The following is a 23,732-nucleotide window of genomic DNA, read 5'->3' as shown; positions in this document are numbered from 1 at the left end:
CTGGAAAGGCATCCATGATGCCTCTTCCACACTGTTCCAGATAAGAAGAAGGTGTCGTGTCCTCTGTGCTGATTTAAGGAAGATGTGACATTGCATTGCGTCCCGCCTACAAGGCGTTGGAGGAGTGTCTGGTGCCCTTCTAAAGTATTACACTGGAGAAAAACACAGAGCGAGGTGGATGCTCTCAGCATCATCGATGGGCCAGTCAAGGGGTGAGTAACACCGAGCACCGGCACGAACAATCACCGTCACTTCCATCATTCGTTACATCTCGGGGCTCAAAGTGAAGCCCCGAAGCATAAACACATCTAACCGTCGTGATACAGAGATAAAGAGAGAAAGAGAGTCACGGCGCTCGGTTGACTGCATTGGGGGAGCCGACGGATGCAAGCCGGATGAATCACGCTGTTCGGCAAGCAACACTTTACAGCTACCGACTTCGCCACATAGAACAACTTTCACCTTTTTCGCGATGTTAATAGAAACTCATCGAAACGATTTTACTGGTTGATGTTGAATATTTGGAGGTTACATCCGGTGCAGCATCTGGCTGTCCCAGCCACTTACAATGTCTCTCTCTCTCTCTCTCTCTCTCTCTCTCTCTCTCTCTCTCTCTCTCTCTCTCTCTCTCTCTCTCTCTCTCTCTCTCTCTCTCTCCGGCGTGATCCAGGTCTGCGGCTGGAATTCTGCGTCTTTTCCTAATTCATGCACTCTAATGCGAGCTTTACATCTTCACCGTGACACACACGCACGACTACCAAACACTGCACTGCCAACAACTGACCTTCTCACTCAGCAGACGCGAGCGATCATTTTATTTCATTTGATAGCAAAGGGGCTTTTCTTTAAATGTCTTTTTAGGAGAACACCATGTGGTGAATTTGTCGCCATTCGTGTCAGCTAGCACAGAGATCACCTGCACAGGTGTCGTCTCACCAAAGGGGGCGCTGTGGGGCCGGCCAACTAGCTAAAGCGGCCAGAGGGACAGTTCTACTTCCTGTCCAACTCGCTGTTTTGTTTAGATAGTCAGGTTAATATGAAACTGCAAATCTCACGGTAATTATGGCCTCAGAACATGTTGTAGTGTGTGGCGGTCTTGGAATATTTTGAAGTTGGGCGTCATAGAAGGTTTTATTCCATGTTTAACATAGTCGTTAGGCTACGGTAGCGATTGTTGTTAAGCCTCCAGTGGGTGCATTGGCTGAGGTCATTAAGTCATTACTGCTCATGTCACTTCTGCACACTTCAGCGCCATTCTTTGATTAGCGTTGCCGTGTTGTACAACAGTTGAAAGAAAGTTTGAGGTTATAAAATTGGCATCCAAGAACCATGATACGTGAATGTTCGATGGTAACAAAAAGTGGTGGGTTCAACGGATTTGTGTGGGGCGAAATTATATTTCCAAGTTATTTGTCTCACAGCAAAAATATATATATAGTTTATTGTAGTTTATATTTAGGCAAGTTAGAAAAAAAAATGATTTATATTTAATTTGAAATAAAAAGAGCTTGAATTAAGCTTTCCAGTAACGCCAATACTACAACTACAAAAGCTATTAATCGGAATTTTTGAAATTAGGGGAGAATAACATCTTGTTTTAGAAACAATGGGAAATCTGTGATTTTTTTTTTCTGAATAAAATGCGCATAACTTTCTCGAGATATTCCTATGACACTTTAAGATTATGATCATTGGCCCTTCACAAACCCATGCCAATGCTATTTTCCATGATGCGTCACTAAATAGCACTAGATAACCCTTAATTAGCGAAAGCAATTAGTAAAGTCAGTGATGTAAATGACCACAAAACCCTGGTATGACCATAATTATGGGGTTTTACTTTCAGAGTAAATCTACCACAATTGGCCAAATAAAATGTAAACAAAGCAATATAAAATAAATATTATTTTCATTTATTCAGATTTACAAAGAATTAAACATTGATTTTACATGAAAATATGACTAATGCAAACACACTGAAAGAAATGGGAGCCCCATTTCTGGAATTTTACACCATGGACAAGTTTCTTTTGCTAATGGTACAAAACCAGATGCAGAGGATGAAATCTCGTATGAAGAATCTCAAATACCTATTCCAATAGTCTGCATTTTAAAATTTTAATTCCTACTTACCTTTTATAAGATGGAAGGGTCTTTCTGTGACAAAAATTCACAAAGCTGACGCAGCCATCTTACAAGTCGGAAATTGATAAAAAGGAAACGAGGGGCCTTCTTGGTTAATTTTCCTTATGTCATCAATGGGATTCCTGGGACTTCCTATCCATTTGCCTAAAAATAGCAAGTTTGATGGGTATACCAAAACTTTGGAAAATTCTGAATTGAGTCATCAGAACCCATACGGGGTGACCAATTCACTGATGCCCAATGTACTGACTTTATTAATAAAGAGAGACAAAATGAGGGGATAAAGGGTGTCTACAAAATGTCTTAACATTTTTACAAAAGCAAATTAATGAGACATCTTAATCAGATTTGTTATATGTTCTCTTCTGTTTCCCCTTTTTTATTTGGCTGAAACATATTTTACTTGACAAAAATCTCAGGGCAACCCACCCAACAAAAATGTGAAAAAAGTATATATTGTTTACTTTACAACTGTTTCACCCCACTTTAGTCACAGATTTACTAAGTGCAGCTAGCACGGTGACTGAGAGTTTAGCATATCTGCTTCACAGTTCTGAGAACCGGGATTCAAATCCTGACCTCACTTGTGTGGAGTTTGATCCCAGCCATCTTCAGGCGAGAGGCGGGTTACACCCTGAACTGATTGCCAGCCAATCGCAGGGCACGTAATAGCCATTTGAACTCACATTTACACCCATGGGTAATCTAGAGTCTTCAATCAACCCTACAATCATGTTTTTAGGATGTGGGAGGAAACCGGAGTACCAGGAGAAAACCCACACTAGCACAGGGAGAACAGGCAAACTCCATTTAGGCAAGGCCAGGATTTGAACTCCAGTCCTCAGAAATGTGAGGCAGATGTGCTGACCAGTCCTCCTCTGTGCTGCCCAAAGATCCTTTATAATAAATAAAAAAATACACAAGCATTTAAGTGAAATTTGATCTTTCCTCGTGGCACTCCTGATGATTTCTTTTGACACAATAATGTGTTGTGCAACATGCTTGGGAATCAACGCTCTACTCAGTGGTTATCAAAGTTTTGCATCAAACATCTCTTAATTCACGTACCTTGTTGATGAAATACTCTCTGTTTAATAATCCCCCTAAATATTCTGAAACCTCAAAAAGGCACAACGTGTATCATCGTTACTTCAAAGAAAATTAAGATGGGTATTCAGATTTGTGAAACAACTGGTACAAGTATGGGAGACATCCAGTGTCACAATAGGAAGTATTTATGGCAAATTGTTGTCCCTATAGAACCAGATTTTCTTTGATGTTCTTTGAAATGACATCTTGTCTGACTATGCACAACGGCAGTTATTTGTATATTTGGAGGCACTTGCAGGTCTGCACTGTCATTTAACGTAAAATCCTCCAAATAATATCCACTGTCTAATTCCTCAAGCAGTACTTAGGAAGCATTGTAAATGCTTCACTGGCAGAGTGTATACTGAAAAGTCGGTTCACACTGCAGTAAAACTGTGACAATGCTAAAGGATTCACCAAAAATGTAAAGTCCTCTCTCTCACAGACCACCTGCTACTGCCTTTGTTCTCATATCCATGAAGCCTGTTTACAAATGCTAGGGCTTTTTTAGTGGTTCATTTGAATAGAACTTAGAACTTACTGTCATTCGTTGCACTGGTGGTGTGTGAACTGTTTTCTCTGAGCTGGATGATTTTAGAGTTTATCATGGATATTTATAATTGTGTGTCTAGATTAACAGTAAGCAGATGTTCTTTGGCAAATAATTATAGAACAGAACAGAAGTTGTCATATGTGTGAAAAGCACTTTAGAAATATGTGTTTTAATAAGGAAGCAATGCTGATACATTTGGGTCACATGGCTGAGTGAAGCAGCTATGCATGATATGGTTTCTACCTCAGTGACAGCACAAATTGAACCTTAAACTGAATGTCGGAGTGGATTTAAATAAGGTAATCTTTTTTTTTTGTTTTGTTTACAGGGGACCTGACCTAGTGGTGTGCAACAGAGCTACCCCATCTGCAGTTCTCCCTTAGGTAATTACAGTAGCTCTTGAAATAAAAAAAAAATAGAGAAAAAGTTCTGCTGAGGCGGGAAGGTGACTGGTTCGCACTTCCGCCTCTCGCCTCGCCTATGCAGCGTTTCCATGTTCCCCCCGTGCTTGCGTGGGTTTTCAACGGGTGCTCCGGTTTCCTCCCATAATCCCAAAACATGCATTGCAGATTAATGGATGACTAAATTGGCCGTAGGTGTGACTGTGGGTGTGACTGGTTGGCCCTGCGATTGGCTGGCAACCAGTACCCTACCTCCTACTCGCAGTAACTGGGATAGGCTCCAGCACGGCCACAAACCTAGCGAGAATAAGTGGTTCAGAAAATGGATGGAAATTGGAGCAGCTTTCATCCTGCATTGTACAGTCGTTGCATGTCCAGACGGCTAGCAATGTGAACAGGTACAATAGTTTTGCCATGTTGTGGTTAGTGGGAAATGATTTCAGACTGCTACTTTAAATCCAGATGTCATTGAAGTGTGTGGTACTTCCTTTTTTTATGCAGGTAACAACAAAAAGGAAGCCATGCCCCCACCTGTTGACATTGTGAAGGTGGCTATTGAATGGCCAGGTGCTAATGCTCAGCTTATAGAGATGGACCAGGTCTGTGCATCCTCAAATATACCCCCTCCCCCCAAAAAATGTTGCCTTTTTGTTTTACAAGCATATGCACTTTCTGCTTCCTCTAATGTAGATAACCAAGATAATATAGGATTTCTCGATCCTCAATTCAACAGACACCAATCAAAGTTGTTATACTTTCTTTACTCAAGCTTCTTTTGTCTTTTACGTCTATTCTTAATATACCTTACCTCTATGTTTAATGTATAGTAGTAGGTTTTCATGTACAGTATGTCTGTATCTGTATTTTAGATACATTTATACATTTATTTTGTCTCCTGTGCTGGTGAGCCAAAGACCATTTTTCAACTAGATGGAAAACAAAGAATTATATATTCTTTTCTATTCTATTGAGTGCTAAAACTAATGACATTTTAATAATCGATTAATCAATTGTTTTTTTCAGTAATGGATTAAAAATGCTTTTTAAAATTTTTTTGTCACCATTAGAAAACAGGACAATTTCAATTGATAATGCAGAAGATGCACAAACATAAATTGAAAGGGAAAAAGGGCAAAAACATTGCGACTAGATTTCAGTTAAGTAAAAGAGGGATTTTGAAAATGTTACATTTTGATGAAACATAAAGATAATCTTTCTACTTTATTATTGTATAAATATTAGTATTTACTGTTGAGAGGCTGAAATTCTGAGGATTTGGACTATTCTAAGTTAAACAAGGTCTAAATGTTTTGTCGATTAATTTAATAATCATTTATTTTTTATGAAGCAATAGTTTCCACTCTAATTCCATTCTATTCTTTTCCCATTTTAATGTAGTACATAGACCACTCTAAAGTACGACTCCAATCATGGGTTTAATACTCCCTTTTCTGCTTGCAGAAAAGACCGTTGACCTCAATCATACGTGAGGTTTGTGACGGGTAAGTCTCTTATGTATTTTATATTGCTGCTATTTTAAGATGTTAGATTTTTAGGCAAGGAAATTGTGTTAACATCACATTTTGTTTGCTTTCATTTATAAAAAAAATATCTACAATTTCTTATTGAATGATACACAAATCCCTATGACAGATATCACACATGCAGGCGGTGGGTACAATGAATGTGTGCAATTTAATTTATTGCTGGTCCTTGGGGGCGGTTTGAACTCCTTTGAGTGTTCCTGCAGTTTCTGCAAGTTCTTGTTTGTTTTTGAAAAACGAATAAAAAATAGATTTGTTTTTATTTGATCAAAAGTAGGTTTTATTAAAAAAAAAAAAAAGTCACAGTTAATATTAAGTGGGCAACTGACGATGGAGTGGTTCATTTGCCTGACTTCTGTGTAGGCTGTGTAGGTTCACTTGCCACTTAGTTTTCAATTTAAGATTGGCTCCAGCTCCCAGCAATCCTGAATAAAATAAGTGGAATAAAAATGGATGGATGAATTAATTGGCTCGTTATCACCTAGGCGGCACAGTGATTGGCTGGTTTGCGCATCTGCCTCACAGTATTTAGGACCCGGCTTTAAATCCGGTTTCCCCTTTGTGGAGTTTGGATGTTATCTCCATGCTTGCGGGGAATTTCCAAGGGTACTCCGGTTTCCCCTCACATACCCGAAGCATGCGCGGTAGGTCAATTGAAGACTCGAAATTGCCCATAGATGTGAGAGTGAACATGAGTTTTTATTTGTTTTGTATGTGCCCTGCAATTGGCTGGCTATCGGTTCAGGGTGTACCCTGCCTCGTAAGAGTGGTTTCATTCTCCGTGTGTCCATCTGCCGTAGCATACACTTCAAGATGGTGGATTTTCGTTTCCAGGTTTGATATCCTCTGCAGCAGTTTGTGATAGTCCACAGTAGAAGAGGGAGGCATCTTGGTGGGTGGTCTTGTTGCTAATCCCAGGTTTGGGCTAATTGACCCCTCCGTGGATGTTGCGCAATCCGCGTCACTGACCAATCAGAGGCCAGAGATCTGCATAATCTCGGACAACGCTGGGTGGATGGTCCAGTATAACTTCTGTTGGCGTTTTATCGCGTATTTGGGTTCTTTAACAATAGATATGGTTAAGAGGTGTAGTCACAGACTTTATAATAGTGACGACAGGTATCCTGAAAGGCTAGTTTGTGGAGTTCAATTCGTACCCTTTCCAAAACCGAAGACCCAGTACGAAAAATGTCTTTGATGCATCAAACTTTGTGTAAGACCGCATCATCAACTGAATCCATCTAAAATCAACCGGAACAGAAGACTGAGTACGAAAAATGTCTTTGATGAATAAAACTTTGAGGAAGACCGCATGATCAACGGAATCCATCAACCGGAACAGATATGTTTGCACGAAGGTAAGTCCTATATTTGATTTTCAATACATGTCTCATATAAATGAATTAGCAGTTCTTCGCTTACATAATATAGCTACATGTGAATGATTGACACACTTGATCTGTGTTGAGCGATATTTTGCGATGATCTGACTGCACAAACGTGTCTCTGTTCGGCGGTGAGCTAGGCTACACCGGACTAGCAGTCCTAAAAGCCTTCGACATGCACCGAGACACCAAGACTGAAGGAAGGATGTTTGAGGACCCTAAAGTAGTGATTGTCGTACTTGGTCGGGACTTGCGTAGGTTCGGCACTAATTCAAGAATAATTATTGAGGGGAGCGCGTGACGTTACACAAAGAAAACGAGACAAACAACTCAACTCAAACAAACAACTCAAATCAAGCCTCGCCTTCTTTTCCTTCATACGGTGGTTCACAAACGGCTATACAGATACATATACAGATTCTGCACACAAGTGTGATATGTAACACGAAAATAGGAAACTGTCAATGACAATTCGTCTTTGGGTTATAATATATTATGTGGCTTCTCGGTCTTCCTCTGACTCTGGAAAGATCTCGCGCTAATATCAATGGTTTCTCCGTCGATATGCATGTAAATACCATTGTAATACCCCTCGCTGAAATATTTGAACCCTGCTGTCTGCTTTTCAATGATATTTCACTATTAGCTAAGAATGCGAGTGAGAAATCGGTAAATCGGACAGTTTCGCTCTGTTCCTTTCTTGCTGCGCCGATATTTTTCCAAATTGTTTGTCTGACGTCAGCGCACATGGCGTGACGTCACTTCAGGAGGCGTGGTTAAGTGCCTTATACGGAGGGGTCAATTAGCAGGCCACTCTCACGTAATGAAGGGTATCAGAAAATATTGGACTATGGAAATAACTGACTTTTAACCAAAAAAAGTATAGTCCCACAGGTTTAGAGTATACAGGAGTTGCTGCTTACATTTTTCGAAGAAAAATAAGCTTATCAACAAGGAAAAAACTGTAAACTGATGCAAACCAAGCAAAGAAAGTAAAAAAAGCTTCTGCACTCTACAAGAGTGAGAGAAAAGAGACCTTAGTTATATTGGTAATAGGTAACTTTTCATTCCATTTTACTCATTGTTAAAGGTCAATTGACAGCGTGTGTGTTTCTTTCGGCTTGTCCCTTTCGGGGTCGCCACAGCGTATCATCTCAGATGAACGCATATATATATGTTTGGCAAAATTTTTACGCTGGATGACGTTCCTGACGCAACCCTTCTCAGGGAGTGGAGCCCCCAGTGGAATACGAATCCACAACCCCTGGTTTACCAAACCAGTGCTCTAACCACTGAGCTACGGGGCCTCTGACAGCCTTATAGACATTTTTAAATAGAAACTGCATATAATATTATTCATTTCAATGTCTATACGAAAAAAAAATGAGCGTAGAGCGTGTCATTAATGTGCAGAGTTGCGGAAGTCTGATTCGACATCCCAGTGGCGGCCCTATTGCCTGCAACATCATTTGCAGATGTCACACTGGGACAATTGCCATTGAGAAGATGCTGTGCCACCTGCTATGGGAGACGAACAACAGAGATTTTCAGATTTTTCCGACTCCCCTTCAGACACAGAAGCTCTTTTCAAAGAAGAGAACATCTCACAATCAAGTGAAGTGACCGGAGCCATATGACCGCATCGTTTCAAGCCATATTTAGATGATATGCGGATCACCTCTAACTAACAACAGACTCCCCGACAGACGGACGAGGAAGCCGATGAAATATTCAAAATGACAGGCCTATAATTGTTCAATTGTCTAACTCTTTTACAAGTCCTGTGTATGTAGCGTACTCAGGAGGACCCATGCCGGGCAAAGAACCCACTTCAGGGGTGGCCTGACACGGTGGCCAGTGGGGAGGAGAGCTCCTTTCTCCTACTGCATGCGGTGTGACAGCACGGGCCAGACAGCCTCCCGGCCCCGGCGACTGGCGATATGACGCAGATCTTTTGTTACGTTCTGAGAGAAGGATTACATCGTCGGCCGCGGACAGAGCTTTTTATTCATCCTACTGCTATTGGACAAGTACATGGACACTATCGATATGATGTGGATCTTTTGTTACGTTCTGAGAGAATGATTATGTCGTCGGACATGGACGGAGTTTTTATTATTGCTGCTTTTGGAGAAGTTGTGCAAGTTTGGTGACTATGCATCTAGTTAGCTAGTTAGCTTGTGTTACACACTACTAAACTGTCTTTGTACTTCTATTTTATTGTTTTATGTGGTGTTGTATTGTATTGTGTGTGTGATTAAATTGTCTTAAATGCAATACAAGTGTTTTGTTATATGTTGCCGATTTGACCAAGGGGATTTATTCCAAATTCACACGTAACATACGCTATAAACTTTGAGACAAATTAGTCCCCCATAACTATTATTTTTTGATAGTGCTATACACACCTGTCATTTAGAACCCACAAAGCTCTTGTCCTTTGCACCCATGCGATCTATTTTTCACGACGAACGAAATTTTAGGGCTTTATATTGGAGGAGAAAGTATTAAAGAACACATTGAACTGCTTCTCTATTAAAGAAATGCACCCTTTTCTAAAATATTTGGTTTAGCCCATTTTGTCTTCTGAAAAGAGTTTAACTGTGGGTTGTTTGCGATACAGAATGTGTGGAGGATTATGATGCAAGAAGACAGCAATAAGACACAGAGCTTGTACGGTTCACAAATTCTGCTCACATCTGTTTATACCTTACAAATAAATTCATTCTTTATGTCTTCCTCACTTGTGCGTCTCTCGCCCTTACACATCCTACCTTGATTTCACAACTCTGACCAGTAAATTCTCACCTGTGAACACCCACGTAAAAATTCTTCATCTTCTCACAAGTCTCCTGCTTTTTTTACCCACAGTTGCTGGACCAACTTGTGGCAACCTTTTGTGAATGTTCTCCTCATATTATGTTGATTGGTAATTCTGTATCCAAGGAATAAATGCAATTTCTCAAATTTTTCAGATGGTCTTTATCAGGCTCTGAACAGTTTGCCCTGAGGTATGCTGATGGTCCTCAACTTTATATCACTGAACATGTGAGCGTTATTGTTTTCTTCCCCCAATTCTGTGATCTTAACATTTGAATTGAGCATTTATCCTTCGCTTTTTCTTCAGAGCCGCAGTGAAATAAAGAATGGGACGATCCTTCGATTAGCCATTTCTCCTGTGAGTGACATTTAACTGTACTTTTAGTTAGATTAGCTCTTTTATTTTGCGTGGATTTGATGGGTACTCTTACTCAAGTGCAATACATGCACATTTGATTGCACTTCCCAAGTATAGCTCGTTCTGCTTAGTCTCCACTGTGGTGTCAAGCAAGTGTGTCATGATGGAGGGAAGTTTGCTTCTACAAGTCTGAGACGAGATTCTTTGTTTTTTTAGAAGCACTCACTAATTATGCATAACAGTTTGTTACACTCTACCAAATTCTCACACAACTGCCTGAAATATCTTCAATTATCACACTTCACATGGAACCGGATTCATGGTTAGTTGTTTTCACTGAATGTTTTTTTTTTCTTGTGGTTGACAGGGCCGTGCTGCTCGTCAGCTCCTGGAGCGTATCCAATCCCATGGGATTGATGCTCGCTTGGAGGCTTTAAAGGAGTTGGCCAAACTGTCAGCAGATCCTACATTTGCCACGGAGTTTATCAACATGGAGGGGATCGGGACGCTGGCCCGCCTCGTCGAGAGCGGCACCCAGTGAGATTGCCTTTAGTTTTTGTTTTTGTCATGGCAATGTAGATGTTACAAGCATCATTCATCCCTCCCTTGTTATGTTATACAATGGGGATTAATATATTTTTATTTCTATACAATTTTGAACAGTTCCAGATTAATTGATAGGTAATGTGATGAATGTTCTCTTCTCCAGCTTTGGTGAAATGCTGGCCTTCACTCTCACTGCATTCCTGGAGTTAATGGACCACGGCATTGTATCCTGGGATCTTATCTCGCTCTCCTTCATCAAGCAGGTGCCTCACATTAGCCCACATTTCACAGTTGCATATTCTCGAATTGTGGTGTTTTAGTCCTTATTTGCTCTTTTTGATTTAACTTTGGCCTTCCTTACTTCCTACATAGCGGAAGCATGTGGGCGCTGTTGCTTAGCAACTTCTCGGATTATATGGAGCTCATTCAATGTGTGCATATGTGTGTGTGTGTGTGTTTTCTGAACGCTTTCCTATGGCCTTGAGAGTTTCTCAAAGTAAACAAGTATAACTCTTTTTGTTGAAGCATTTCATCATTAACAAGGATTTTACTATCCCTAGTGTCATTGCTTTAATCATGATTCACAACCAGCGTATGATGCAGAGCTTTTATAATTACCCCCTCCCCCTCCTTCCATTCTTTTATCTTCCCAAAGATTGCCGGCTATGTGAACCAGCCCATGGTTGATGTGTCCATCCTGCAGCGGTCTCTGGCCATCTTGGAGAGCATGGTACTCAACAGCCACAGCCTCTACCACCGAGTGGCTCAGGAGATCACCGTGGGACAGCTCATCGGGCACCTGCAAGTGTGAGCACACACACATGCACAGGGGCTTTCTAGTCTCTGATTTGGGGACCAGAGGAATAGAGTGCTATGGGCTTCATATTTGACTTGTGGCACTGTTTTAAGAAATGCAACAACAAGGCTCTTTATTCAATCAGCAAGAGTGCCATGAATGTACAGTTTTTTAAAATCCAAAACTGTGTTAAATCAAATGAAAATGTAATTTCCATGGTTTTATCTAAGCTAAGATAATTTATATTGATTGAATGATTTATGATGGCATTAGCCACTTGCTGAACCCACCAATATAAGTCAGATAAAAATGTATATTTAGTTTCATATTCAACAATACATTTTTGGGAATTCTGGTGTCAGATATGTAGAGCAAGATACTTCTAACAGGATTCTTCTGTTGCTTGATATCCTCTCAGGTCAAACCAAGAAATACAGACTTACGCCATTGCCCTCATCAATGCTCTTTTCCTGAAGGCACCTGAGGATAGACGTCAGGTCAGAATGCCCCTTCCTGGGCTGCTCCCCATATCACCCATATCAGAAACTGCCCCTGCCTGTACAAAACAGTTGCTAGGTTTTTTTTCTCAACTAGATCAGGATTACTGTATTACATCATGTCAAACTAGAGGACATTTTGAAACTACTAAATGAATGTCTTTGGTGGTCTCTGACCACTGGGTGGTGAATTAAGTCATTTGAACTTGGAACATGTGTTCTTTGCACTCGTTTGTTTGATGTTGACAGGTCCCAACTCCAAGAGAAATGGATAGATAGCAAGTTCTTGTTTATGCAGGAGTCCCAAAAATTCACTGTACACTCCCTTTATTGTATTTTATTCTGTGGATTATTCAGACAGAGAGGCCATCGGGATTTGATAGATAGGCGTTGGAACAGTAGTTGGAACAGTCATAAAGCTTGTTAAACCAGCACTGGACTCCAATAGGATAAAAAAAAAAACATTGTAGGCGGTAATTTTGCACTGCTTTTTCAGTGTCAGTTGGCGTGCAATGGGAAAGGGAATGATATGCTTACAAAATCTGCAAAGCCCGAGTTGTGAAATGCTGTTGGCCTCACATCTTTCTGAATGATAACCAAAACATAATGGAAAGAAGGAAGTATAGGGTAACTTTTGGGAAACGTTGTTATATACATACTGTTCTTATTAGAATATTGTAATTGTGCTCTTGTTCGTTGTTTATGTGCATGCTTTGTCAGTAATGTATTCCTGTGTCTCATGGTCCATGTGTGCACTTTTTTTATTTTCGCCACCACACATCCACCTCCTCCTCCTCCTCCTCCTCCATTGATCCTGTAGGAGGTGTACGCTAACCCACTGGAGCAGCACCTCACTGTGAGTACACAACAGCATCTCATATCATCCTCTCCACCCCACAGGCCTTCACGCTCCCCCATTTCTTTGTTTAAAAGCTGCTGCACTATCCATGCAAATGCGGGCAAAGCTTCAACTTGCCTGTGTGGCGCACAGATTAATCTTAAATCAAATTGTCATCTTGCAGATGTGATGAGAAGCAAAACTGGTTTTGACTAGAGGGAACCTTGTGATTGTTTCTTTGCCATGCTGAATAAATCATTCCTTATGAATCTTTTTTTCTGTTGGGTGTCTTATTGCTCACAGGAAATGGCAAGCACTTTGGCCCAGAAACACCTACGATCCATCATTCTTAATGTGAGTAATCCCCACATTCTACCACAGATCCTCATCTACCCAATAAAATGGGTGAGCATATGTATATTCTACAAAGATTACATCAAAGGCTGCAGATCAATAATATGTTCGTCAAAGTATCTCATCCCACTTTTTAATTGTGCTTGAAATGACTGTTGTATGAAAATACGTACGAAACATATTTGAAAGGCCAAATATTAGAACTCAGCTCTCCCAAAGGGTGTTCTCCCACCTGAGGCTTGGATGCTCAATGCTTCATTCCCACTGCTCAGCCAGTGGAAAGATTGACTCACGTTAAATGTGTTGAAGCAGACCCAGCAAATGTGATATTGCATGAAGTCCATGATGCAGAAAAAAAAACTGCACAGAATGATTCCTTTTGGCAACATCTTCGGTGGAAACGCTTCCCTGAACTGTCTGCAAATGAGGAAGACAGTGCAATGTTATTTCCTGGAGCAGTTACAGCATTGCGAGCTCACTGGAACTAAATCCTGCAAGACGGTGACCCACTTATTACTATTGGACCATAGCAGTATCTGAATCCTAATTTGACCTGACTAAATCCAAATAGCGTGTTTTGCATGTATTTATGGGAGTGTAGTCCAGACCTAAATTACACTCTATGGACAAAAATCATGACACATCTTAATCCAATAATTATTCTGTCAGGGGGTGGCCTAAACCCATTAGTCACATAAATATTTAATCTTAATCTCAAAACACATTGGACAATTCTACATGAAAAAAAGTTTGGGAAGGCCCCTTTTTGCTCTAGCATGGATAGAATGATAACTGATAAAAACAAACATTGACAATAGAGCCAGAGTGTATACAATTTAAAATGATAAAGACAGCTAAAATCAGACCAATGATAAAATACTGAAAGTGACTTAAAACTGCCATCAAACAAAAATTCACACAAACTCTTTTCACGGTCTGTCTATGTATCAGATGGGTGTCTTCCGTTCTACATCAGGTTGTGCAACTATCTATGTGGCTCGACCTTTTTTTTCTTTTGTTTTTTTTTTTTTTACTTCCAGCATGTCATAAGAGGAAATCGACCAATCAAAGCAGAGATGGCACATCAGCTGTATGTGCTCCAAGTGTTGACCTTTAATCTTTTGGAGGAACGGATGATGACCAAAATGGATCCTAATGATCAGGTAAAAATGAAAAGACTGATGTTTCTGTTTTTTACTTTCTGGAACACACTCATTTGGAAATACAGAAACTGTGACAGAAGATTTAGTTAGAAAATACACTGAGCAAATATTTTATTTGGGTGTGTCATACTCAGGCTCTTGAGAGGGACAAATTGCCCTACTGTAACATTACACGTCATGGATACTCACCCTGCATTTCACTATGAAATACTATCACACTTCTGCCATTGTCTGTCTTTTGCATTTTCATCTTTCTTTTCAGTTCAGCTTTGCCCTTTTGGCGCCAGCAACCAATATCCGAGCGTTACATGGAGCACAGCAAAAAATCTTTTATGAGGTGAAGTAATCTGAGACTGCGTAGTTTGAAGTTTGTTTTGTTTAGTGCTTCCTGGACTGAACTAATGTACAGACTGGCCCCATATAGTGTCCTCCAATAGTTTTGGAACACCAAAGTCAGTTCCTTTGTTCTAAATATAGATTTCCAATTAAAAAAAAGTGATTAAAAAAAGTTCAGCATTCCATCTTTTATTCCATGGTATTTGTTTTCCAACTCAGGACAGAGCACCTTTTGTTTGAAGCCATCCACTTTTCAAGTGAGCAAAAGTATTGGAACAGACGTTATTAAAATAAATAAAAAAAAAAGTTAAACTTGAACACCACAGTTGTCGGCCTCATCAAAGATGCTGATGAGTCTTAAGTATTGAAAGGAAGTGGAGAGGGTGGAGCTTTGGTGTGGTCGACAACCTTGAGCTGAATGCACTAAAGACTGTAGAGATGACTGCGGACTTCAGAAGGCAACCTTTACCAAACCTGCCACTCACACTGTCCAACTTTCTTGTGTCAACTGTTGAGACCTTTGAATTCCTTGGAATAACAGTCTCTCAAGACCTGAAGTGAGAGACAAACAACTCCATCCTCAAAAAAGCTCAGCAGAGAATGTTTCCTGTAGCTACTAAGAAAATGCAACCTGCCATAAGACTTGTTGCGACAGTTCAACACAGTTGTAATCGACTCAGTATTGTGTACCTTCATCACATTCTGATTTGGTGCTGGCACAAAAAAAGGACACACTCTGACTGGAATACACTATCAAAACTGCTGAATCTTTTCCTGGAGTTACTCGTCGGCACTCTCTGCAAAGCATCTCGTCGAAGACGGCACCGAGGCTCTTGAACCGGTACACAAGTTTAGCGGACACAGACTGGCGCTTCCGTTGATTCATCACGCAAATCTACGTTCCCTAGCCAACAAAATAGATGAACTTCAACTTCTGATCAAGATCTGAAGACTCTGCATCTCTGCACAACTGTGACTCCTACAAGAAATGGTTCCCTATTTATTGAATGTCTATTGTTCTTCGTTCTTGTTCGTTTGTTTGTTCTTCTTTTAAGTACTCAACATGAATGTCGTACCAGGGTGGCATCGACTTGTGTGTTGTTACATACTTGGCCATTAAAGCTGATTCTCATTCTGATTATCAACCAATCTAACCAATGTGAAATGTGTGCTGGTTTCTGTGACGCAGACTCAAAGAGATGTGATTTTCGAGCTCCGGAGGATTGCCTTTGATGGAGAAAATGACCCTACTGGTACAGAAAAAAGAAAGGCATTGTATGCCAAGGATTATAAGATGCTAGGTTTCACTGTAAGTTTTCTCTATAAAACAGAAGTTCCATTTGTAATAAAATATTAATGACAACAGAAGAAAAGTATTTATGGTATAATTTTATTTATATTTCTGTTTCAAATATAGAACCATGTGAACCCTGCTATGGACTTCACTCACACTCCCCCAGGAATGCTGGCTTTGGACAACATGCTGTACTTGGCCAAGGTCCACCAGGACACATACATCCGGGTATGTTTTGACTTGGGGCAGGATGTCACTCAGTTCACAGATGTGAGGAAATCTCAAGTAACATTGCTTCACATTTATCTTAGATTGTTCTGGAGAACAGTAGTCGAGAGGACAAGCATGAATGTCCGTTTGGCCGGTGTGCCATCGACCTGACTCGGATACTCTGTGAGATACTCCAAGTAGGAGAATTGCGTAAGTGCAGTAGAATGTAGTGTTAACTGATTTAATTTATTAATTTTGGGGGGGAAAGTTACACCTCACAAATGTTATGGTTTCACAAGCGAATGAGGGCTGCAACGACTACCATCCCATGTTCTTTACTCATGATCGAGCATGGGAGGAATTCTTCTGCATCTGCATCCAACTGCTCAATAAAACCTGGAAGGAGATGAGGGCCACCTCTGAGGACTTTAACAAGGTCAGTCAAGTTTTCATTATCAGCATTTCAGAAAGAAGAATTATTCACTTTTTTTTCCAAAACAACAAACCCAGGTTCAACCCCTGAGATCAAGACAAAATAGCTACAGTAAGACAGAAAGTATTCAGACATCCTAAAATTTGTCATTATTTTTTACTTTGCAGCTGCTTGCTAAATGCATTTACACACAGCACCCCATATTAACAGAAAAAACAGATTTTTTTTTTTTTTTTTTTTTTTTTAAGATTTGTCACAAAAGAACACACATTGTTCAGTTCTTTTGGTGTGACACACAGGCGGCTGGCTTGATGGCGTGGCAGTAGAAATTCACTTGATGACAAACACGGCGGGAAAACTGAGGACAAGGAGAGACACGGAGGTCAGAAAGGAGTCAGGGAATTCTGTAGCTTTCATGGAGACTGGAGAACCGTTATAGTGCTATAGAAGCTGTAATACTCTGGCAAGGTTTTCCGGGCCGAGGTAGGGCTAAATGTAGATGATATCAAGGGATGTTTGGGGACAGGTGTGTGGCTGAGGAAGGTGCAGGATAGACATAAGTGGAGGGCAGAGAGATTGCGAGAGGGTGCAAAGCGCCCCCCAGGATCCAACTATAGAATTGCAGGATCACCCAAGAAATTCCATTTGATACTATTATATTCCATCGCTATATCAGAAAGTCTGCTTTTAAAAAGGCAACAATACTCTTTGTTAATTGACACTAAAAGAAGACAATGTATAGATACATATATTATTGTGGTTGAATTTTGCAGGACTGAATTATGTAAAGTTTATGTACCTGCTTTTTTTTTAGCTACAATGAAGAACTGTGTTGCTTTTGTTTGATTGCTTTTCATTTTATTAGACTTCTACAGCTGAAATGAATTGTACATGAAATGTTACCAACACTCTCAGTATTCCAAAAGACGAATCTCACTTTCCTCATGTTTCCTCATTGTGAGTCGCATTTAATTACATTTCCATCACTCTGTGTGAACGTTAACAAGTTTGTATCCTTTGTAACGTTGTTTATGGTTTGTGCTGTATTGTGTGTGCTACTATGTGTAAATCCCACAAACCTAGGGGACTAAAAGGCTTTTGCTTCAATTAATATTCCACAACAGCTAAATTCTTAATGCTGTTGACTGCAGTTCAGAGTGCTTCCTCCATATTAACCAAACGTTTTAAATCGCGGCAATCTATTTTTAGAGAATTAGCGATGGTTGTTGATTTTGAGTACACTTTAAATATAAATGACTTGAGAATGGGGAGTGTTGTTTGCTGACAGAATTAGACTTCGAATGAGAAGATGACTCTGTGACTCACTCTTCATTAAAAAGTGCAAAATATCAGGTGGGTTATGTGTGTTCAAACCAGGTGATGCAGGTGGTTCGAGAGCAGATCACCAGGGCTCTGGCCATGAAGCCCTCGTCTCTAGACCAGCTAAAGAATAAGCTGCGAGGTCTCAGCTACTCAGAGATACTGAGACTACGACAGTCTGAGAGAATGAGCCAGGATGACTTTCAGTCTCCACCCATCATGTCAGTGTCACATCAAACATGCTTTCTAGTGAACTAATTTCACTTAGAGAACTTCTTGATCTTTCTCCAAGCTAATCTTCCGTGTAATGTCTCATCCAAACTGCCTTGTTTGTGTCATCCATCCCATGTATGTGAGGTAGTGAACTTCGAGAGAGAATCCAGCCTGAGATTCTGGAGCTCATTAAGCAGCAACGATTCAATCGGCTGTGCGAGGGCAGCTGTTTCCGAAAAGTAGGCAACCGCCGAAGGCAAGGTACCACATCAAAACAATCACTTTGCTTATTTTACACAGTGAGGCTGGCTTCTGTTGACTCTGTTGACCTAAGCATTTCTGCTCGTGTTGCAGAGAAATTTTGGTTCTGCAGACTCTCTCTTAACCACAAAATGCTGCACTATGGAGACTTGGACGAATCACCTCAGGGTGAAGTGCCTTTTGAGTTGCTCAGCGACAAGAGTAAGCGTCTTCTATTCTTTTTACTGAATATATTTTCTTTAAGTAGGGCAAGTTGTGTTCCCATTTACGGAAGTCTTTTTAAAAATAAATATTTTCTTTCTCGTGATGTGACAGCCAGACAGGCAAATGCATATCGCTGAGGAAGAGCGAATTAAATAGATTAACTTTTATGTGCTCCTCATTTTCCTCTTGATAATAGCCCACGGATTCTCAATGGGATTTAGATTTGGCAAGTTGGCTGACTAGTCAAGCACCGTGATGCCATGGACATCAACCCAGGTTTTGGTGCTTCTGGCAGTATGGGCAGAGACCAGGTCCTGCTGGAAGATGAAATACACATCTCCATACAGATCCTCAGTAGAAAGAATCATAAAGTCCTCTCGAAATTCTGCTCGATTGTTGCAGTGACCTTGGATGTAAGAAAGCAGTTGACTTACACCTGCACTAGACATTGCACCACAAGTCATGGCTGACTGTGGATATTTTACACTGGATCTCAAGCAGCTTGGGTTCTTTGCTCGTCTTCCTCCAAACCCTTGGACTTTGATACCCGAAATAAAGGCACACTTTACTTTCATCAGAAAGGAGGACCATGGACCACAGGCCAACACTCCAGTCCTTCTCCTCTGCCCACTTGAGACATTTCCTATGTTGACTCAGGCTCAGAAACGTCTTGACCCGAAGGACCCGACAGTTGTAGCCCATCTCCCGGGTGCATCTGAATGTGGTGGTTTTTGAAGCTGGAAATCCCACCGCATTGGACTCTCTCTGGATCTCTGATAGATTCTTGAATCTTCCCTCTTGGATAATCTGCAGAAAGCCACGGTCATCTATTTTGCTGGTGCATCTTCTTCTGCAACATTTTGTCTATTGATATGCTTGGACAACGCACTAGGAACAGCCAGCCTCCTTAACTCTGAACCACTGTGGCTTACAAATCTTATGAATTGTATCAATGATGGTCTTATGGCCCGTTGTTGAGTCCGCAGTGTTCAACATATTGAACCCAATTGGTATAAGAGAACCAAACTGAAGCAACTTAGGGTAATGTTGCACACTCGAAAAAAGCAATTGGCATACCCCGCTCCCACAAGTTATCAAAAGTGGAGCTAAGGGTATGGCTAGCGACAGCCACGGGGTTCACGTTATCCACCACAAACCTGGAAAACAAAATTTCACTGCGGGTGCTAGTAGGTATATCGATAGCCCAAAGACCTCCGTAAAGATATGTAAAAAGTATGGAAGATACCACAGTAAATTAGCTGAATGGCCAGCAAAAGGTAAACAATGCCTGAAGTGTCAGACCCCTTTTTCTGTCTGTTCTTACAACCATAAGCCACACTATGAAATACCATGTTGAAAAGGCCATAAGACGCTTATAAGCAAGCCAATATTCGCAAAAAGATCACTAAACAACACGTTGTATTGTAGTTTTGCCGTCCAGTATGGCGTCGTATACAAAAGTCATGTGACTCATGAGGTCACGTGAAAACTATCTATTGTGAACTCTAAATCTATAATCTATGAAAGTTTAACTTTTTTAATTGAATTATGTAAATAAATAGACTTCCAAGATGTAGTTCCAGTGTGTATAGCTCATGTAACAATCAATAATGTCAATTTTCAATGTACGTACCACAATGCATTATACCATATGGGCGAAAGATATATGTATGCGAATTAAAAAACATTTCTTTATGTAGACATTAACTTAATTTCACAACTTTTGTGGATGATTGTGGCCGAACATTACATTTGGAAAATAAAAACCTCATGCCTGTTTAATTTATTTTCTTTTTAGTCCCCGTGTCTGACATCAAGTCTGTACTCACTGGGAAGGATTGTCCTCATATGAAGGAGAAAAGTGCTCTCAAACAAAACAAGGTAAAGTTAAAATCAGTGCAGTCTGAATATCGCCCCGAAAACACTCCTCACTAGTTTAAGTATTATTTTAACTGAGCCTAAGCATAATCCTCATTTATTTTCACAAATACAGTATAATGTGCCCAAGTTAGAGCTCTAACAGGAACACATTTCCACTTATGTTAGAACCTTCAGCTTTTATTAGTCTTTACCAAAGCGAGAACACTCTGGATATCTAACCGAGGATATTTGAGTTAGCTGGAGTCAAAGATTAATTTAGTTTCATTCGTCTGTTAGGCTTCTGCTTGATTTAAATCTGAAGCCTCAGTGCTTAGCAGTGATCTCCGGGAATGCATTTGACTATCTGAATTGGTCTTGTCCCAGGAGGTGCTGGAATTGGCCTTTTCTGTCCTTTACGATCCGGATGAGACGCTTAACTTTGTTGCGCCCAACAAATATGAGGTAAGCTGACAAAGAGCACATCAGTGATTATACCCTTGTGTTCCATAATTAATACAGGCTGCTTCTAATTGGATTTTTTTTCACTGGATGATGCAAAAAGAAATGTCCTCCTCTTGTGCTTTACAATTTTCTACTTCCAGAAAATGCTCCTTGCTCACATTTTAATTTTAGCTATTCAGTGTTTGGCCCCAAAAATAATAAATAACTACATCTTTGTCCAGGAAATGTTAAACTTGACAAATTACAAAGACTTTTCATTCTCCAATTTGATTTGTTCGACTGGGGGTACAAAATCTACACTTTTAGAAATGTATTTCTCCAAAGCCCAGTAATGGATTTTATACAGTAGTTATAAATACAATGATATTTTTTTTTCTGTAGATTAACAAGCTTGTTTATAACTATATATATATGTTCAAAAATCATCAGCTCTATACCGTCTTCAACGACAGTATAGTTTGGTCATGGGGTGTTCCTGTAACCATATCGGCCAGGAAGCTGACAGTAATAAATGTCTAGTACACATATTCATTGGCATTGGTATAATTACTGACATGGAGATTACCGTATAAATTAAACAACAGTGACTAAGAGGTGACCATTAGCAGGAAAGTCATGCTGTGCAGGAAACATGAGTCACAATGCCTTGGAAGAATCCATCCTGACTGGAATAATGGCTTTTACGACCATTTTAAAATTCCATCTGGATGTTTTAGTCCCTGAAAGTCCCAAAATGTGGAAAATGGGACTTGTGATGATGTGCTTTGTTGTAGCACATACTTGCGAACGTCACACCCTCTTCTTACCCGTCCTTCTTGGAATCATCTCCGGTCTGTACATGTGTTTGTGGAGCAGTACTGCATCTGGACGGATGGCCTCTGCGCACTGCTGGGCAGAGAGATGAGCAGTGATCTGACTCGCAGTGACCTGGACACGCTCATCAGCATGGAGATGAAGCTCCGCCTCCTGGACCTTGAGAACATCACAATCCCAGAAGCACCCCCACCTGTTCCCAAGGAGCCGAGCTCTTACAATTTCACTTACAACTACAGTTGAGATGTCTCGATTGTAAAGCAAATTAGCAATGGTCAAGAATGTGCACTCTCAATTTTAACGACTCCCTACGGTGTGCGATTCAAAAAAGGCTACCGTGGAACCTCCAAAGGCCAAAACAAACCATCATTGACCTGATTTTAAAAATGTTTTTCAGGCTCAAATCATACCTATCATAGCAGCTTGAATAACTGCACAGGCAATGTTTTCATTAGCATTAAAGTTGTTTTTGACTTATACAACTTTTTTTTTCCTCCAACATTTGATTTTACCCTGAAAAACTCACCCCACGTCAAATTTTTAAAAGTATTAATTTGCCACCATGTTGTAGGTTCTATAGCCACTTATGAACCTTTTTTTTTTTTGAGGTGGGGTCTCAATTGCTCATGGATTTTTAGTATTTCTACAAATTGTCGTCGAAGGAAATACAGATACTGTACACGAGGTCCAGGGAGATGTCTTTAATTCACCAACAATTTTCACCAGCTCATTCTCTTGAATTAGGGCACCCACTAAGGTTCAATACTCCAGACAGGGATGGATTGCAAGCATCCTCTTCCACGAGACGACTGCGCAGCTTTTAAGGCGAATGAGAGAAGCCACTTTGATTGAACAGTGTTAAAGTCAGATGTGATAATGCCCACACAATCCCAGATGACGCACATTCAAGCTGCTTGGGCTACGCTGTTCTACAAAATTACCTAACCTAAATTGGGTCTATCCCAACTACACACAGAGTTACACGAAGCGCAGGGCGAGATTTGCACTAGTCATGAAAATTGACCCTTTGGTCTTATTTTCAAAATGTTCACAAAGCTGAAGTCTCATAAGAGTTTCTGATAAAATATCGTTGGATTAAATTGAATGTTTGAGGCATTCAAGCATGGAGGTTCCACTGTACTATCTTTTTTTGTTTTTGAACATTTCTCATTTGTGACATTATCATTCATATATCATTTGATCTGAACCTAGTACACTTCACATTATGCATGTGTTTGTATGAGTTGTGTTTTTGTGTGTGTGCGCGCGTGTGTGCATGCATTTGTGTGTATGGTTACAGTTTTATTTCCACATGCTGCCAGTTTTGGATTATTTTTAAACACTAGCATTTACGTACTATTAAACTCGAGAAATGTTATCCTAATTAAAAAATTGTCCTGCCTTGCCCCTAATAAAACACCATGGACAATTATGTCTTCAATTAACTTAATGGGTTTTAGGAATGTGGGACAAAGCTGCAGAAAACTTACAGAAGCAGGAGCAAACATGCGAACTCCATATACGAAGGCCACAAGAACCTCTCAACTGTGAGGCAGAGGTGGCAACTACAATACAGTAATATATTTGTAGGAAAAGTTTTAGGAGTGCTATTATCCCGTACGATGTTTTTTCCTTTAACAGCCACAAGACGGCCTAATTCGAGTCGACAGCATGTGGTATACAATGTACTGTGTACTTGTTAAAAACATTTGAATAGGTACACGATTTAAAATTAAGAATCTCATTACAAATGTGCCCATTATTAGAAATGTGTTGGTTACATTTTGAAGATGTTTCCTAATTGGGTCACTTGCGAATGTGTTCAGTCATTGATTTA

General features: G+C 40.2%; 1 protein-coding gene across 6 annotated transcripts; it reads left to right on the top strand.

The window, feature by feature from the left end:
* The first annotated feature begins 145 nt into the window (after positions 1 to 145).
* Positions 146 to 23,272, top strand: elmo2 (engulfment and cell motility 2). 6 transcript variants are annotated; one of them, XM_061832290.1, is made up of 24 exons: positions 972 to 1,056; positions 4,116 to 4,170; positions 4,357 to 4,586; positions 4,690 to 4,787; positions 5,650 to 5,690; positions 10,093 to 10,165; positions 10,245 to 10,295; positions 10,663 to 10,832; positions 11,005 to 11,104; positions 11,497 to 11,648; positions 12,056 to 12,134; positions 12,955 to 12,990; positions 13,276 to 13,326; positions 14,367 to 14,489; positions 16,015 to 16,134; positions 16,243 to 16,347; positions 16,431 to 16,539; positions 16,629 to 16,765; positions 18,140 to 18,303; positions 18,444 to 18,556; positions 18,650 to 18,757; positions 20,559 to 20,641; positions 21,005 to 21,082; positions 21,938 to 23,272. In XM_061832290.1, exons 4-24 carry the CDS (start codon positions 4,710 to 4,712, stop codon positions 22,136 to 22,138), a joined length of 2,172 nt encoding a protein of 723 aa, XP_061688274.1. In that variant the 5' UTR covers positions 972 to 1,056; positions 4,116 to 4,170; positions 4,357 to 4,586; positions 4,690 to 4,709; the 3' UTR covers positions 22,139 to 23,272. The 6 variants fall into 6 exon arrangements, with proteins under 6 accessions (XP_061688275.1, XP_061688276.1, XP_061688273.1 ...); XM_061832291.1 differs by lacking the exons at positions 972 to 1,056; positions 4,357 to 4,586 and adding an exon at positions 146 to 212; XM_061832292.1 differs by lacking the exon at positions 4,357 to 4,586 and having other exon boundaries at positions 967 to 1,056; positions 11,497 to 11,642.
* Positions 23,273 to 23,732: the final 460 nt, after the last annotated feature.

The sequence above is a fragment of the Syngnathoides biaculeatus genome, chromosome 10 (assembly GCF_019802595.1).
Source record: "Syngnathoides biaculeatus isolate LvHL_M chromosome 10, ASM1980259v1, whole genome shotgun sequence".
Lineage (NCBI taxonomy): Eukaryota > Metazoa > Chordata > Actinopteri > Syngnathiformes > Syngnathidae > Syngnathoides > Syngnathoides biaculeatus.
Note: the sequence above shows the minus strand (reverse complement) of the source record. Positions and strands in the feature narration are given on the sequence as shown.

Bases quoted from the DNA above. Each gene is read 5' to 3' on its own strand.
- elmo2 (XM_061832291.1), top strand. From the start codon at position 4,710: ATGCCCCCACCTGTTGACATTGTGAAGGTGGCTATTGAATGGCCAGGT. The intron at 4,788-5,649 runs GTCTGTGCATCC...TTCTGCTTGCAG, and splicing joins AGCTTATAGAGATGGACCAG to AAAAGACCGTTGACCTCAAT. The intron at 21,083-21,937 runs GTAAGCTGACAA...TTTGTGGAGCAG, and splicing joins TTGCGCCCAACAAATATGAG to TACTGCATCTGGACGGATGG.